General features: G+C 34.2%; 2 protein-coding genes across 3 annotated transcripts in view; both read right to left on the reverse strand.

Annotated features, from left to right (window-relative positions):
• The window catches only part of LOC111370052 (tyrosine decarboxylase 1-like), a 5,964-nt gene extending 4,568 nt beyond the window's left edge, over positions 1 to 1,396 (reverse strand). The window contains exon 1 of the mRNA XM_022991763.1: positions 5 to 1,396. Within this exon, the coding sequence (XP_022847531.1) occupies positions 5 to 1,305 (1,301 nt within the window). The 5' untranslated portion in view covers positions 1,306 to 1,396. The remainder of the gene's footprint in view (positions 1 to 4) is intronic.
• Positions 1,397 to 4,510: 3,114 nt separating this feature from the next.
• LOC111370494 (tyrosine/DOPA decarboxylase 1-like) lies at positions 4,511 to 6,525 on the reverse strand. Of its 2 annotated transcripts, none has more exons than XM_022992213.1 (2): positions 5,842 to 6,525; positions 4,511 to 5,610 (listed from the first exon to the last, which is right to left on the reverse strand). In XM_022992213.1, exons 1-2 carry the CDS (start codon positions 6,415 to 6,417, stop codon positions 4,669 to 4,671), a joined length of 1,518 nt encoding a protein of 505 aa, XP_022847981.1. In that variant the 5' UTR covers positions 6,418 to 6,525; the 3' UTR covers positions 4,511 to 4,668. The 2 variants fall into 2 exon arrangements, with proteins under 2 accessions (XP_022847981.1, XP_022847980.1); XM_022992212.1 differs by having other exon boundaries at positions 4,511 to 5,821; positions 6,053 to 6,521.
• Between the last annotated feature and the right edge of the window lie 10,821 nt (positions 6,526 to 17,346).

The raw sequence follows: 17,346 nt of genomic DNA on the forward strand, positions 1-17,346 counted from the left end.
CTGATTTTTTCCGATTTCTATCGGCGAAATCCTGAAACAAACAGTGGAGAAATTTCTAGGCACGACCACCTCAAACCTCTTGTCCTTGGCGATCAGGCCTTCAAAAATTTTCGCCATGTTTACGTGGCTCCTGAGGAATTTTCTGAGATTGTCGACGCCATAGCTACGTAGAACGAGCCATACTTTTAGGGACCTGAACCTCCGGGTTAGAGTGATTTGCCAATCTTTATAATCGACGACTTGTTTAGATTCAGAGGCTTTGTTTCTCAAGTACTCGGGATAGGTCGATAGAGCTTGGATAAGGGCGCCTGGATTTTTCACCCAAAGGCAGCAACAGTCGAGGGTGCTGAAGAACCATTTGTGTGCGTTGAAACTGAAAGAATCTGCATTTTCGACGCCGTCAAGAAAATGGCGGAACTCGGGGCAAATGCATACACTTCCTGCATATGCTGCATCGACATGAGTCCAGATTCTGAACTCTTTCGCAACTTCACAGAGAGGAATCAGTGCATCAACGGAGGCTGAAGAGGTGGTTCCGATGGTGGCGCAGAAGAATAATGGGACAAGCCCAGCTTCGATGTCGGCCTCAATTGTTGATCGGAGTGCCTCGGCGGTGAGTCCAAATCCATTGGCCTTTGTAGTCGATACTGCTCGGAAATTGTTGGGGTTGATACCTGCGATTTGAGCTGCCTTTTGCAATGCAGAGTGGGTTTGATCAGATCCATAGACCACAAGTTTGTTGATATTCTCTCTGCCGATCTTCTTCAACATCTGATCCCTGGCGGCCACCATCGTGCTCAATATGGCCTCGCAGGTAGTTCCCTGCAAAACTCCACCGCCGCCGCCGGAAAACAGGAATTCATTGGGAAGCTTTAGCATTTTCCCCAGCCAGTCCATCACGATACTCTCCAGCTCCGTCGCCGCCGGCGACGACATCCAGTTGAAACCCGCAACATTGAATCCAGTGCAAAGCATTTCCCCAAGAAATCCTGCAGTGCTTCCAGTGCAAGGAAAATAAGCATAGTAATTTGGACTCATCCAATGTGTAATACCTGGAATAATGTCTTTCTGTACATCTCCCAGAATTTCTTCAAGCGGTTCCGGTTCACAGGGTGCAGATTCTGGCAACCGTTGCCGGAGATACCCCGGTTGGACTTGGCTTCGGACAGGATATTTCTCAATATTTTTGTAATAATCAGCGAGGAAATCAATGACCATATGGCCTTGCTTTCGGAATTCTTCAGGGTCTAGAGGCTTAATGGTTTCATTTTCAAGTTTATGGACCTGGTTCTGAATGCTTTCCATTTTGGATAGCTATAAGTGAATAAAGTAGCTTTTTAGAAGAAGATCTTGAGACTTGTTGAGTTTTTGGAAAGAACAGTTCACAAATGAGCACACATATATAGAGTAGGCATGGACAGAAGGGACATATCTGCTTAGTAGAGTAGATGGGCGCGTTCAATTATTTTATCAATAAAGCTATTTGTACGACATATGTGCCTCGCAGGTGCCCCTCCAATAGGTGGCGTCACATGTCTTCAACCTTGTTCCCAAGTCCGGACAGAGAGTTTTACTCATTTGTACAAAGTGAGATTATAAAAGTTGAATTACAAATTTTGTTGACAAAATTTAGGCTATTGATTTGAAATAATTTAAAAATCTATTTTGAAATGATTGGTATGGATATTATTTTGTCAACCAACTTTATAATCCACCTTTATAAGTGTAGCACAGCCCTTATTTTATAGATAATCACTTTTTTTGCCCCCTATTGAGCCATTTTTTTTTAAGAATGTACTTTTTTTTAAAATTTATTTTTAATCACACATTTTTTCATAAAATAATTATACATGTATTTTAGGAAAAAAATTTCTTTATTTTTTAACCACATAATCTACAAAAAATCACTGTTCCATAATGCATTTTATTCCAAAAATGGGATCAAATGGGAGTTTATCTAATTTCGCCACACTTCTATCATGGTTGACAACTTTGTTTACATTCTTTGACAGGACACACAATTTTACCATTAATTATAAAAACACTTGTTCAAATCAATATCTTCGATTTTGACACCTCAAAGGGTGTCAAACTAGTTGCACACTAGCTTAATTTTTTTATCCAATGTTGCTTGTTTTTCTTGTAAGTTCCGTACATTTTAAAATTTTTTTTTCCAAACTCATTCATAATTTTTTTTATACTTTTCAATTACACATTTTTTACGTGCAAAATCACATTAAATTAATTAATAAGTTGTAAAACCACGTGTATAAATAATTTCATTCAAATTGGGTCAAGAATTTCCTTTTTCTTTTGCATGAATATAAAGAAATGATAATAATTGGGATATGTGCTAATCTTTGTCCAATTTATAGTAGACGTAGTTGAAAGTACATGTGTATAATATCATATGATCCTTACACAGAGCATTTCCTTACAGAAATCTTACCGACCTCTCATTGTAAGGGTGAATCCCACAAAAAAAAAAAAAAAAAAAAAAAAAAAATTATGCCGAGGCCCACGCATGTGTTATATTTGGCAGGGGTATGTAAAATAGACTCCTGTACATGCAGGATGCTCCAATATCATATAGCTGTATAAGACCCCGTATTATTTATTAATTCAATGGATTTTTTGTACAAAAATAATAGAAAAAAATTAATGGATACGCCAAAAATAATTAATGGATGTATGATGCATCAAGCAGCACAATGTGTAGACGTTTAATGAAAAAATTTCATATAGATTTATTATCGAAATATAAATTAAAATATAAGAACTTGGACTATTCTTTTCACGAGGTTGATCATTTAGATGAAATCTTAAATCTTAATGTAAACTAGATAAATTTGCAGCAAGGTCCAAAACTATTCAAAGATATGCTACGTGGTTTCAAATCTTTCAAAAATGTATAGCACGATCCCAAACCTTTAAATTTTTGAAGTTATGTTCCAACATTTTCAATAAATGCGTGCTCGTCGGATTTATGGACGGATTCGGTCCAAATTAAGAACCACAAAAATAATTTTATATTTCTTGCCTGAAATAATTTAATAAAAAGAACAAAATGATAACTTTATATTTTTTACCTGAATGAAATAATTCAATTAAAAAAATAAAAATAAAAATAAAAAAGAAAAAAAATAATTGTAATAAAAAATATAATTCTTCACGTCCCTCAACCACCAAAACCTCAGCCCCCTCACCCAACCGCAGCTTCAATCAGACTCCATTGCTCTCTGATTTTTATTTTTATTTATTTTTTTTCATTTCCCCATTTCTCATTTCTCTCTCTACATTACATTGTTGTGCTTTTTTGATGAAGAATGTTGTGGTATTTCTTTTCTTTTTCTTTTGTTTTTCTTTTGTAATTTTTTAGATGAGAATATATTGAGTTATAATTTTACACTTTCTAAAAATTGTCAAATGCAACCTTATGTTAAATAATGACCCTTGTACAGAATCCATCCTGAGATCCTTCAGGCGCATATTCATTGAAAGATTTGAAATGCAATTGATACGATTTAAAGTTTTAAAACTGCACTCCACATTTTAAAAATTTTAGGAACCTACACTGCAAAATTCCTATAAAGTCAGTAACGATATAGTACTAAGACACATGATATAACTGCTAACGGTATAAACTAACTTGAACCAATATAGTGAATCAATTCAAAGGGAAGAAAAGAAAAGAGGAGTAGAAGAAGAAAGAGAGAAAACAATAATTTATTGAGCCACCAAAAAAATTAGGTTTCTAATGAAAATACTAATTTTATATAAAAAAAAGAAAAAAAAAAGGGAAACCTATAAAAGAAGGAAATTAAATATGCAATAATATTATATTTTGGCTAACATATATTATATATAGCTAACATCTTTGTGAGAGTTCTGAATAGTACTGTAAGCCTGCTCAAGATCTATATTTGAAGGATGAAATTTTTTGTTTCTTTGATTTCCTTGAAATTCTTTGATTACAGATCAAGATGAATACGGGATTTTTCTTTGATTTTCTTGGAATTCTTCGATTACGGATCAAGATGAATTAATATCTATCTAAGTATACTTGAGATACCTATTCGATCGTGACTTCATGTACCAACACTAGAAAGACAAAATCAAATTTTTACGCGCCTTATCCCTAGCTATATAGATAATATCTAATTCTAAATTGTCCACTCTATTATTATTATTATTATTATTATTATTATTATTATTATTATTATTATTATTATTATTATTATTATTATTATTATTCAACGTGCACCAAACTGAAGGAATTTTCATTTTCAATATATAATTGTTAAACATTCTGAATATAAATTTTGGAAGAGTAAGTGTAATTTATTTAGCACTAATTGTATTTGTTACTAGTCTAGGTGGCACATTATATTTAAACTTGTCTAATTACGTAAATATTAATTTTAATTCATAGAACAAGTTTAAGTAAGCTTCAGTACCATATAGACGAGTACGAAATACCAGTGGTACTAATATAGCATTATACGTGTAGAGCACTATTCCTGTTGGAGTGGGAAAAGAAAAAATCCTTCAAAAGGGCAAATAAATAATTTGGTGTAACTATAAATAACTTATGCCAAAAAAAGAAATATTCACGATTTATTAAAAGCAAATCGAACTGATTAAATGTTTTATTTTTGCCTTTCTTGATCACGACGTGTTCAATAGGGCATTTGCATGGTCTTGTACAGCCTTCCATGCCAAGTTGACGTGCCTATTTTCTGTAAGGCTCGCACCGATTGCGAACCGCATCACATAGACACCGCCGATCACTGCATGAGTCATGAATATCTTACCGGACTCATTGATCGATTCCAGTAACTTGGCGTTGAAGTTATTGGTGGCTTCCTCCTTGGTGATGATCTGATTTTTTCCGATTTCTATCGGCGAAATCCTGAAACAAACAGTGGAGAAATTTCTAGGCACGACCACCTCAAACCTCTTGTCCTTGGCGATCAGGCCTTCAAAAATTTTCGCCATGTTTACGTGGCTCCTGAGGAATTTTCTGAGATTGTCGACGCCATAGCTACGTAGAACGAGCCATAATTTAAGGGACCTGAACCTCCGGGTTAGAGTGATTTGCCAATCTTTATAATCGACGACTTGTTTAGATTCAGAGGCTTTGTTTCTCAAGTACTCGGGATAGGTCGATAGAGCTTGGATAAGGGCGCCTGGATTTTTCACCCAAAGGCAGCAACAGTCGAGGGTGCTGAAGAACCATTTGTGTGCGTTGAAACTGAAAGAATCTGCATTTTCGACGCCGTCAAGAAAATGGCGGAACTCGGGGCAAATGCATACACTTCCTGCATATGCTGCATCGACATGAGTCCAGATTCTGAACTCTTTCGCAACTTCACAGAGAGGAATCAGTGCATCAACGGAGGCTGAAGAGGTGGTTCCGATGGTGGCGCAGAAGAATAATGGGACAAGCCCAGCTTCGATGTCGGCCTCAATTGTTGATCGGAGTGCCTCGGCGGTGAGTCCAAATCCATTGGCCTTTGTAGTCGATACTGCTCGGAAATTGTTGGGGTTGATACCTGCGATTTGAGCTGCCTTTTGCAATGCAGAGTGGGTTTGATCAGATCCATAGACCACAAGTTTGTTGATATTCTCTCTGCCGATCTTCTTCAACATCTGATCCCTGGCGGCCACCATCGTGCTCAATATGGCCTCGCAGGTAGTTCCCTGCAAAACTCCACCGCCGCCGCCGGAAAACAGGAATTCATTGGGAAGCTTTAGCATTTTCCCCAGCCAGTCCATCACGATACTCTCCAGCTCCGTCGCCGCCGGCGACGACATCCAGTTGAAACCCGATCCATAGACCACAAGTTTGTTGATATTCTCTCTGCCGATCTTCTTCAACATCTGATCCCTGGCGGCCACCATCGTGCTCAATATGGCCTCGCAGGTAGTTCCCTGCAAAACTCCACCGCCGCCGCCGGAAAACAGGAATTCATTGGGAAGCTTTAGCATTTTCCCCAGCCAGTCCATCACGATACTCTCCAGCTCCGTCGCCGCCGGCGACGACATCCAGTTGAAACCCGAAACATTGAATCCAGTGCAAAGCATTTCCCCAAGAAATCCTGCAGTGCTTCCAGTGCAAGGAAAATAAGCATAGTAATTTGGACTCATCCAATGTGTAATACCTGGAATAATGTCTTTCTGTACATCTCCCAGAATTTCTTCAAGCGGTTCCGGTTCACAGGGTGCAGATTCTGGCAACCGTTGCCGGAGATACCCCGGTTGGACTTGGCTTCGGACAGGATATTTCTCAATATTTTTGTAATAATCAGCGAGGAAATCAATGACCATATGGCCTTGCTTTCGGAATTCTTCAGGGTCTAGAGGCTTAATGGTTTCATTTTCAAGTTTATGGACCTGGTTCTGAATGCTTTCCATTTTGGATAGCTATAAGTGAATAAAGTAGCTTTTTAGAAGAAGATCTTGAGACTTGTTGAGTTTTTGGAAAGAACAGTTCACAAATGAGCACACATATATAGAGGAGTAGGCATGGACAGAAGGGACATATCTGCTTAGTAGAGTAGATGGGCGCATTCAATTATTTTATCAATAAAGCTATTTGTACGACAGACGTGCCTGGCAGGTGCCCCTCCAATAGGTGGCGTCACATGTCTTCAAAGAGAGCTTTATTCATTTGTACAAAGTGAGATTATAAAAGTTGGTTTACAAAATTTGTTGACAAAATTTAGGCTATTGATTTGAAATAATTTAAAAATTTATTTTGAAATGATTGGTATAAATATTATTTTGTCAATCAACTTTATAATCCACCTTTGTAAGTGTAGCATAACTCTTATTTTATAGATAATCACTTTTTTTGCCCCTTGTTGAGCCATTTTTTTTAAGAATGTACTATTTTTTTAAAATTTATTTTTAATCACACATTCTTTCATAAAATAATTATACATGTATTTCAGAAAAAAAATTTCTTTATTTTTTAATCACATAATCTACAAAAAATTACTGTTCCATAATGCATTTTATTCCAAAAATGGGATCAAATGGGAGTTTATCTAATTTCGCCACACTTCTATCATGGTTGACAACTTTGTTTACATTCCTTGACAGGACACACAATTTTACCATTAATTTTAACAACACTTGTTCAAATCAATATCTTCGATTTTGACACCTCAAAGGGTGTCAAACTAGTTGCACACTAGCTTAATTTTTTTATCCAATGTTGCTTGTTTTTCTTGTAAGTTCCGTACATTTAAAATTTTTTTTTCCAAACTCATTCATAATTTTTTTATACTTTTCAATTACACATTTTTTACGTGCAAAATCACATTAAATTAATTAATAAGTTGTAAAACCACGTGTATAAATAATTTCATTCAAATTGGGTCAAGAATTTCCTTTTTCTTTTGCATGAATATAAAGAAATGATAATAATTGGGATATGTGCTAATCTTTGTCCAATTTATAGTAGACGTAGTTGAAAGTACATGTGTATAATATCATATGATCCTTACACAGAGCATTTCCTTACAGAAATCTTACCGACCTCTCATTGTAAGGGTGAATCCCACAAAAAAAAAAAAAAAAAAAAAAAATTTTGCCCCCCCCCCTTGCAGCATGTCATTTCATTATGCTAAAATTTATTCCCTGTTCACGGTGGGCAAAAATTATGTTACCCACCTACCCACATCGGCAGGTCAAACAAATATTTTTTTTTTTTAAAAGGAAAACCCAAAAAAAAAAAAAAAAAAAAAAAAAAAAAATTATGCCGAGGCCCCACGCATGTGTTATATTTGGCAGGGGTATGTAAAATAGACTCCTGTTCATGCAGGATGCTCCAATATCATATAGCTGTATAAGACCCCGTATTATTTATTAATTCAATGGATTTTTTGTACAAAAATAATAGAAAAAAATTAATGGATACGCCAAAAATAATTAATGGATGTATGATGCATCAAGCAGCACAATGTGTAGACGTTTAATGAAAAAATTTCATATAGATTTATTATCGAAATATAAATTAAAATATAAGAACTTGGACTATTCTTTTCACGAGGTTGATCATTTAGATGAAATCTTAAATCTTAATGTAAACTAGATAAATTTGCAGCAAGGTCCAAAACTATTCAAAGATATGCTACGTGGTTTCAAATCTTTCAAAAATGTATAGCACGATCCCAAACCTTTAAATTTTAGAAGTTATGTTCCAACATTTTCAATAAATGTGTGCTCGTCGGATTTATGGACGGATTCGGTCCAAATTAAGAACCACAAAAATAATTTTATATTTCTTGCCTGAAATAATTTAATAAAAAGAACAAAATGATAATTTTATATTTTTTACCTGAAATAATTCAATTAAAAAAATAAAAATATGAGAGAAAAAAATAATTGTAATAAAAAATATAATTCTTCACGTCCCTCAACCACCAAAACCTCAGCCCCCTCACCCAACCGTAGCTTCAATCAGACTCCATTCCTCTCAGATTTTTTTTTTTTATTTTTTATTTTTTCATTTCCCCATTCCTCAGTTCTTTTTTTTTTTTTTTTGATAACCTCATTTTTTTTTTTTTTTTTTTTTGATAACCCAGGAACCCGCAGCCGCTACCGGCGACCAGTGTGCACTAGGTAAACCTGGGGGCTGGCACGAGACCCGCAACCAAACCAGTCGGTTAAATCTTCTCCAAGGAGAAGGCGGATGTCTCAAGCGTGGGTTGAACCCTCGTCGAAGCCAAACCTAGTTTCCCAGGCCATGCCATTTGCCAACTTGGCCACACGCTCTTGACCCCATTCCTCAGTTCTCTCTCTACATTACATTGTTGTACTTTTTTGATGAAGAATGTTGTGGTATTTCTTTTCTTTTTCTTTTGTTTTTCTTTTGTAATTTTTTAGATGAGAATATATTGAGTTATAATTTTACACTTTTTAAAAATTGACAAATGCAACCTTATGTTAAATAATGACCCTTGTACAGAATCCATCCTGAGATCCTTCAGGCGCATATTCATTGAAAGATTTGAAATGTAATTGTTACGATTTAAAGTTTTAAAACTGCACTCCACATTTTTAGAATTTTAGGAACCTATACTGCAAAATTCCTATAAAGTCAGTAACAATATAGTACTAAGACACATGATATAACTGCTAACAGTATAAACTAACTTGAACCAATATAGTAAATCAATTCAAAGGGAAGAAAAGAAAAGAGGAGTAGAAGAAGAAAGAGAGAAAACAATAATTTATTGAGCCACCAAAAAAATTAGGTTTCTAATGAAAATACTAATTTTATATAAAAAAAAAAAGAAAAAAAAAAAAGGAAACCTATAAAAGAAAGAAATTAAATATGCAATAATATTATATTTTGGCTAACATATATTATATATAGCTAACATCTTTGTGAGAGTTCTGAATAGTACTTTTATTATCACAATATATAAGGGTTAGAGATGATGAAGAAACACCCATGTCTGCAAGTAACCAACGCAGCCACATAATTTTAATGGTAGTGGATGCCATAGCACGATACTCTACCTCAGTAAAGGAACAAAAAACAACAGTCTGCCTCTTACTCTTCTAAGAGATAAGGGAATCACCCAAAAATATACATAAACTAGTTGTGGACTTGCAATCAATGAGTTTGTTAGCCCAATCAGCATCATAGTAGGCACGTAGTACTAAAGAGGAGGTCGAAGGAAACAAAAGACTCTAAGAGGCCTCAAAGATAGTGCAAAATACGAACAACAACAGCCCATTGAACTGTTGTAAGAGCTGAAACAAATAGACCAACAATGTAAGTAGCATGAGCAATATCTAGACTGTGATAGTGAAATAAACAAGACATCCAACAATGGTACGATATAAAGTGGGATCAATCAAGAATACACCGTCAGAGTGTGAATATCGAGCGTTGGACTCAAGAGGAGTATCTGCAGTCTTAGTATCAATAAGATGAGCACGTTCAGTAACATCGATAGTATACTTGGACTAAGAAAAAAGATAACGTCTATGAGAATAAGTAACTTCAGTTCCCAAAAAAGTAAGATAATGCACCTAAGTCCTTCATTTCAAAACAACGAGTCAATTCTGCCTTCAAATTTGCAATTCCACCAACATCAATATTTGTAATAATCATGTCATTAACATATAATAAAAGTAGAATGGGACCAGTTGAAGTGCATCTGAAGAATAGTGTAGAGTTACAATGAATAGATGTAAAATCAAGAGAGGCAACAACGATAGAGAATTTCTCAAACTAGGCACAAGGTGCTTGTTTGGGGCCATAAAATATTTTCTTGAGCTTGTAAACAAATCTAGGAGTGTGAGAAAGATCGGGAGGAGGAACCTTATAAAACACATCTTGAAGATTTCTATTCAAAAATATATTTTTGACAGCTAAGTGAGAGAGAAACCACTGACGAACAAATGCAATTCCAATAAGTGCATGAATAGTGGTCACCTTGACAAAGAGCAAAAGTCTCCTGATAATCCTGACCATACTAATGATTAAAACATTTAGCAACTAATCTAACCTTGTAACGCTCAACTGAACTGTCAGATTTGACTTTAATTTTATAAACCCAATGAGAACCAATAGTACGTACCTGAAGGCAGTGCAACCGAGTCCCAAGTGTCTGTCTTATATAGAACAGAGAGTTCATCAGGTATAGTCTGTTGCCAAAGAGGATCCAGAATAGCTTCTTTATGGGAGGAAGGTTCATATAGCTTGTGAATGGAGATTAGAAAACAACAAAAATGCTCAGAATAACAAGAATTAATAAAATCAAGTAACTGAGTGGACTTAAGAGCTTAGGAAGTCGTGGTAAGAAGAGGGGTATCATGAGTGAGCACATGTGTACCTAGAGTACATGAAGAATCAACAGTACATGGGGTTTAGGAAAGTGGTCTGTCAATATCATCAAAGAATGGATCAATACAAATGATATCGATTTTAGTAATGTCATCATTATTATTAGAGATAGAAAAGAATGGAATGTGCTCAAAAAATACGACATGACAAGAAACATATAATTTTTTGTTGGTGGGATCAAAGCATAACCCTTTCGTCTCGGCCCATAGCTCAAGAAAACAAAGATAGCTGAGTGAGATGTCAACTTACTACGTTAAACTTCATGACAAAGAACAAAGCAAGTATAGCCAAAGACTCTCAATAAGGAGTAATTAGGAGGATGCCCATACAACTCATTTCAAAAGGTGATAAATCGGAAATGTAGGAAGATAGAATCATATTGATTAAAGAAACAATGGTAAGAACTATTTTTTCACAAAATTCACTTGGAACTTTAGCAAACAAGATAATGGAATGAGCAGTTTCTACAGTGTGCCCATACTTTCATTCAACAGCATCATTTTGTTGTGGGGTATTAGTATTTGATGTTTAATGAATTGTGTTATCAAAAGCAAGCAATTTAGTGAAATCAATAGAAGTATATTCTCTACCCATGTAACATCTAAGCACTTAATTATATCAAAATGTTGAATTTTAATAAGTGTTCTAATAGAACAATAAATAGAAAGAAAGTTAGAACGTTGTTCCAACAATAATGACTATAATCATCAAAAAAAGACATAATATTTAGACCCTCATTTTGTATCAGTAGGAGCAATTCCTCACACATCAGAATGAATAAGATCAAATGGTGCAACAAAGAGAGAAAAACTTAGATGAAATGATAAAGCAGAAAATTTAGCTAATTTACAACCACTAAAATTCAAAATGTCATGAGTTTGCAAATCTCCCAAATGACTAGGGATGGCAATCGGGCTCTCCGACTCGGGAAAAGCTCGAGCCAGCTTGGCTCGGGGCTCGATAGACCTGAGCCTAGGCTCGGGCTGAGCTCCATTTTGGGGACACGGGCTTTGCTTGAGCCGGCCCGTGAGCTCGCAAGCTTTTAAAAAAAATTCAAAAAATTTGAGGCTGCCTTAAAAGGCAGCAGTTTTGCTGCCTTCAAGGCAGTTAGGAAAAGAAAAAAAAAGGGAGAAAACGAGTCTGCCCGGCTCGGCCCAGAAAAAGCCCGAGCTTCCTTTTTTTTTTGGCCGAGCTCGAGCCCGCAAAAAAGTTCGGCCATTTTAACCGGGCCGAGCCCGAGCTGAAACTTTATGCTCGTGAGCCGGCTCGGCTCGGCTCGTTTACATCCCTACAAATGACCTTTAGAAAATAAAATTTTAAATGACTAGCGAAAACTTGTCCTAAGAATGAGACAAATAAAAACTAGAAAACGATGAATTAACGAGAAGATGACAAATCAATACCAGAGGCTACAATATGTAGCGGTTTCCAATTGTCCAGAACATATAGCCCTCATTATCTAGGGTCTATCTTAATCAGCTTCTGAGATCAAAGATTCTGACATGATTGTTGGGAATCTACTTAAACGTGCACAGCAATGATTGTTTCATGTTTGAAACTTTTCCAACATACCGCTTAAGAGTAAACTAGATTCTCTATATAAAATTTTCTCAAGATTTTATCTATGTAGATTGTGATGAGTTAAGCAATCTTCTAGATCTATCTCTATAGATCAAGTTGCTTCTCTTATATCGTTCATGAATAAATTCTTTAACAATCATTATTTCAATGATTGAAACATGGGGATGTCGTTTTCTATAATATTAGGAATACGACAATGCTCCCATTATCTTGTTGTAAACACACAATTCGTCTTCATATTTGATAAAATCAAACATTTTGATTTTTCCATCAAATTGAATATTTCAGCTCCAGACTTGCTTTAACCCATAGTCACGGTATGCAACTATTGCAATCAAAATTCAAATGGATTTCAACATGGCTACAGGCGAAGGGTTTCGTTAAGGACAACACTTAACCTTTTGCTACTAGCCTTGCTTTGTATGTACAGATATTCCCATCCGTGTCGACCTTTCCCATATAAACTATTTACAACCTATGGGTTTTATCACATAAGGAGGGTCGACCAAGGTCCAAACCTTATTCACATACGTCGAGTTCATCTCGGATTTCATAGCCTTTTATTATCTCTTTTAAGTCAACACTTGACTTTATTTTTGTGCAATTAATAGGTTCATTATTTTGGATCAGTAATACTTGATTAGTAATCACGGATTTGCACTTTCTTGAAGGTCGAATGATCCTACTATATTCATACAAAGCTGACATGTCTTCAGGAGTTTCTACTTCCTCATGAAGAGTATTCTCCACATCAGATATGGGATCAAACTCATATTCATCTACTTGGTTAACTATATCTGTGGACTCTTAAACTCTTTCAAGTTCTATTTTGCTCTCGATGTCCTCTCCTAGAGTAAACATTTTCTTTAAAAAGACGATATATCGTGAGACGAAAACTTTCTTTCAATAGAACTGATATCCAAATATTTGTTTTGGATATCCCACAAATATGTATTAATCAGATATATATACTCTAGTTTATCAGATTCGATTTGTTAGGAATCTATTTAAACGTGCACAGCGAAAAATAAAACAATTTTCAATTCCCACCAAGATTCATCTTTGTGTTTAGATAGAAACTGTGATAGAAGTTGTACATTTTTCGAGATCTACAAACTTCTTTGCTTTTATTTTTCAGCAACCTTGATATGCCACCCACAGCTGTTCAATTGTTCAGCCTCCAACGATGATCCACACAGAGAACAAAATTATAGGATTATGATTTTCTTCTTGTGCGAGTAAGAATAATAAATTCTCTATAAAATTGTAAACCCTAATAAGTTATTTATATAAGCCCAAATGGGTTTGACCTGACCAAATCCAATATTTAATTAATACATTTAATTAAATTCGGTCCACAAATTAATTAATCCAATCAATTAATTTAGGCATATAAATAAGTAATCCAATTAATTAATTAATCCAACGCTTGTTAAGTTAATTAATTGACAAACCACAATCTTTCAGTTCTCCTTTTGTGTACGACCCATCAGGTTTTCGATCACGATACCTAATGACGTGAAATATTAATTTGATCTAATCAAAATTGATAAATTAAAACACTCTTTTAATTTAGCACCAATTCACTCTTAACGTCCCAGATTGACATCTAGCAATGTGTTAGAGCAATACATGTGACGGAAAATGTCACATGGTATGACAAAATCAAGTTCATTCGTTTACCATGAAACTATAATCCATTCGTCAATATAATACTATCAATTACGAGATATGGAAGTGTGTCAATTTCGATTATCGATCATATCTTTCACTCCACTATTAAATTAATATAAGTCGAAAACTCATTTTCGACTTCTGAGTACACTTTGACCAAGGATTTCGTTATCGACTTAATTGAATGAAATGCAGATCATAATCTCTTATTATCTAAGAGAGAGGAATCATCTATTAGTCATTCACAACCTTCGTACGATTCTTGACATACACAAATGATGTTGTATTAGCGACCCTTAGCAGAGCAACACCAACATCGTCAAAGCATGACTATCCTCATATAAGGTACTATGACGACCTCAAGTCAAAGGACCAATCTCACTATCGAACGTTAGAGATTAATTACTGACATTCAGATAGTTATCCATGTAGAATCTCTAAGCGAGTCTCCAATGTTTTGTTCTATAACAAAACATCCACGTGTTCGTTGAAGTGTCATCACACTTTAACTTGTGAGATCAACTATTTACTTCACAAGTAAAAATTGTCACACGTGATGATCTATCCGTAATAACGATATTAGTATCTCGTTATTACTTACGACCACGGACGATTTAATATTCAATCATATGTAATTTGTATTTCACAATCACAACTCCTTGTGATTAACAAATTACGAAAATTTGAATCTACGGATTCTATTATTTAATTTAATTATCTATTAATTAAATAACAGATCTGCCATTAAATTGCATTAATTATATATTAAAAGTATTTATGTTCAGGGTTGATTGGACCTAGGACATAATACTTACAATGACATGCAATAGAAGAAAATCGAATTTAAGTATCTTGAATCACACAATTGATCAATAGAAATAATATTCAAAGTAAGAGTTGAAACACAATAGATGTCTGAGAACGATAAATTAGGTATGTTAATAGAACCAACAACTGCTAAAGGCAATAGTGTGTCATCAGGAGTCATGACAGACATAGAAGAGTGAGAAGAACGTAGGTCATTAAAGAACTTTGAGTTGGATGATGAGTTTAGAAGCACCTGAGTCAAAGATTCATGAGGAAGAAATACTTGAGGGGCTTTGAGCAGACAAACTTATATGAGTAGAGGTTGAAATGAATTGAAATGGATCATCTCTTTCAGTTGCCATAATAAAGTCAACAAATAATCAACTATAAATCAACAAAATCACCCAATTTTAAAGAAAACCAACGACAACCAACGTACCACCACAAATTATAATCGGAATATAATGCGAAGTCCACGTATAAACAAAATAATACCACTAAAATATCAGAAATTTACAAGTTTCATTCAACTATAGGCTCTGATACCATGTTAATAATATGAACTACCTTGAACCAATATAGTGAATCAATTCAAAGAGAAGACAAGAAGAAGAACGAACCTATACTACTACGATGTGAACTCTTTTTATCCCTTTGTAATGAAGGAATTTCCTATGCCTTGTAGTGCGCCAGTCTGGTAAGGAAATTTGGAAGGCAAGGACTTAGATAGCGTGTTTGGCGTTTATTGAGGCATATGTGGTATGTCTAAAAACTATCAAGAAGCCCTTTCTACCCTATCGAGATAAGAATAACACTCACATCTGTACGATCGGCGAAATCCCAATTCATTGGGTTTTTTGATACAATCAAATAAAAAGCCTAATTATACGTTAAAAATAGATTAGTACCTGTAGGTCCGAAAAGCCCCACTCTATTGAACCACTAGGAAAATTAGATTTCTAATAAAAATACATAAATTTATATATTACAAGAAAAGTAACAAAAAGGAAACCTATAAAAGAAGGAAACTAAATATTATGCAATAATATTATATTTGGCTAACATTTATTATATATGGCTAACAATAACAACCTTTTAAGCACTCCATTTGTTAAAAATGAAAAAATTATAATTCATTTTAAGATTATGTCTAGGTTTTCTATAAAATTTTTAAAAGTTGCAAGTGGGCGATGGTGATGACTGAAGTAGATTATGGTTTTGGAAGCGGGGGAGGGTGTTTAGGAAGAAGATTCAATTGTTTTTCCTGTTCTCTATTCTTTCATCGTTTTTTTTTTTTTTGGTTTTTATATAACAATTATTTTAATTGTTATGTATTGAGTATAGAAAAATTATTATGTTTCCATTTTTGAAATCGTTAAAGTTGTAGTCAAACTTAATTTTTTGGTCAATTTATGAACGTTTTCTTTCATTTGTCCTTCTGTCGCACATACTTCAAAGATTTGGGACCACGAGTGGAATAAATGAAAGATTAAGATAAAACCTGCTAAAATTTGAAAGATTTGGGACCATGACTGCAATCATCTCTTAATTTTTACAACAAATTTCATAAAATCGACAAATACTCCGACTTATTTATTTATTCCTCTATCCTACAAAGATATATTTATTTCTATTTTCACACAAATTAAGAAAATATAATTAATATTGTTGAAAACATAAATTTTTTATATTTTTCGTAATATATTCATACATTAAATAATAATTTAAATATGAATAGTTTATATTTGTTGATAATAAAATAAATTAAATACGGACATATTAAAAAAATTAAAAATTAGCTATATTCTTAACAAGTGGCCTATAATTTGGGATGGGCGAAAAATGATGAAAACCCTATATTTACCGAACAAAGGAATTATTCATTTCTACCAACTTACAACTTTTACAACTAAAAAGAAACCCAAACAAAACCTAGATTTATTGAGCCCCTATTTGTCTCCCAATTTTTTAAAATTATTTTTTCTACATACTCATTTTCAATTATAAACTTACACAATAAAATATTTTACACGTAAATTCAGAAATCTTTTATACTTTTTAATCACATATATTCTTTAAAAATTTACTGCTCAAAAAATTGTATTTAAAAAAAAAAAAAAAGACTGGCTGAAACTTCTTATTTATTTCAGCATTTTCTTGCTGGAAATGACAGATATCTTAACTTGGAGTTAAGATCTTAATTACTGCGAATGACAAAAAATGAAGGAGGACAGTTATATATGTACATTGCACGTGGCTTCACCAACAAGTTTGGCCTACATTTCAGATATTTTCTATTTTAATAATTAAATAATAACCACGTGTTTTTACTACCATTCTTTTTTCATTTTTTTCCTCTCTCTTATTTTTAATCACACAATTTTTTCATAAAATAATATTTCATGTAAAGAGAA

Source organism: Olea europaea, chromosome 21 (genome assembly GCF_002742605.1).
Source record: "Olea europaea var. sylvestris chromosome 21, O_europaea_v1, whole genome shotgun sequence".
NCBI lineage: Eukaryota > Viridiplantae > Streptophyta > Magnoliopsida > Lamiales > Oleaceae > Olea > Olea europaea.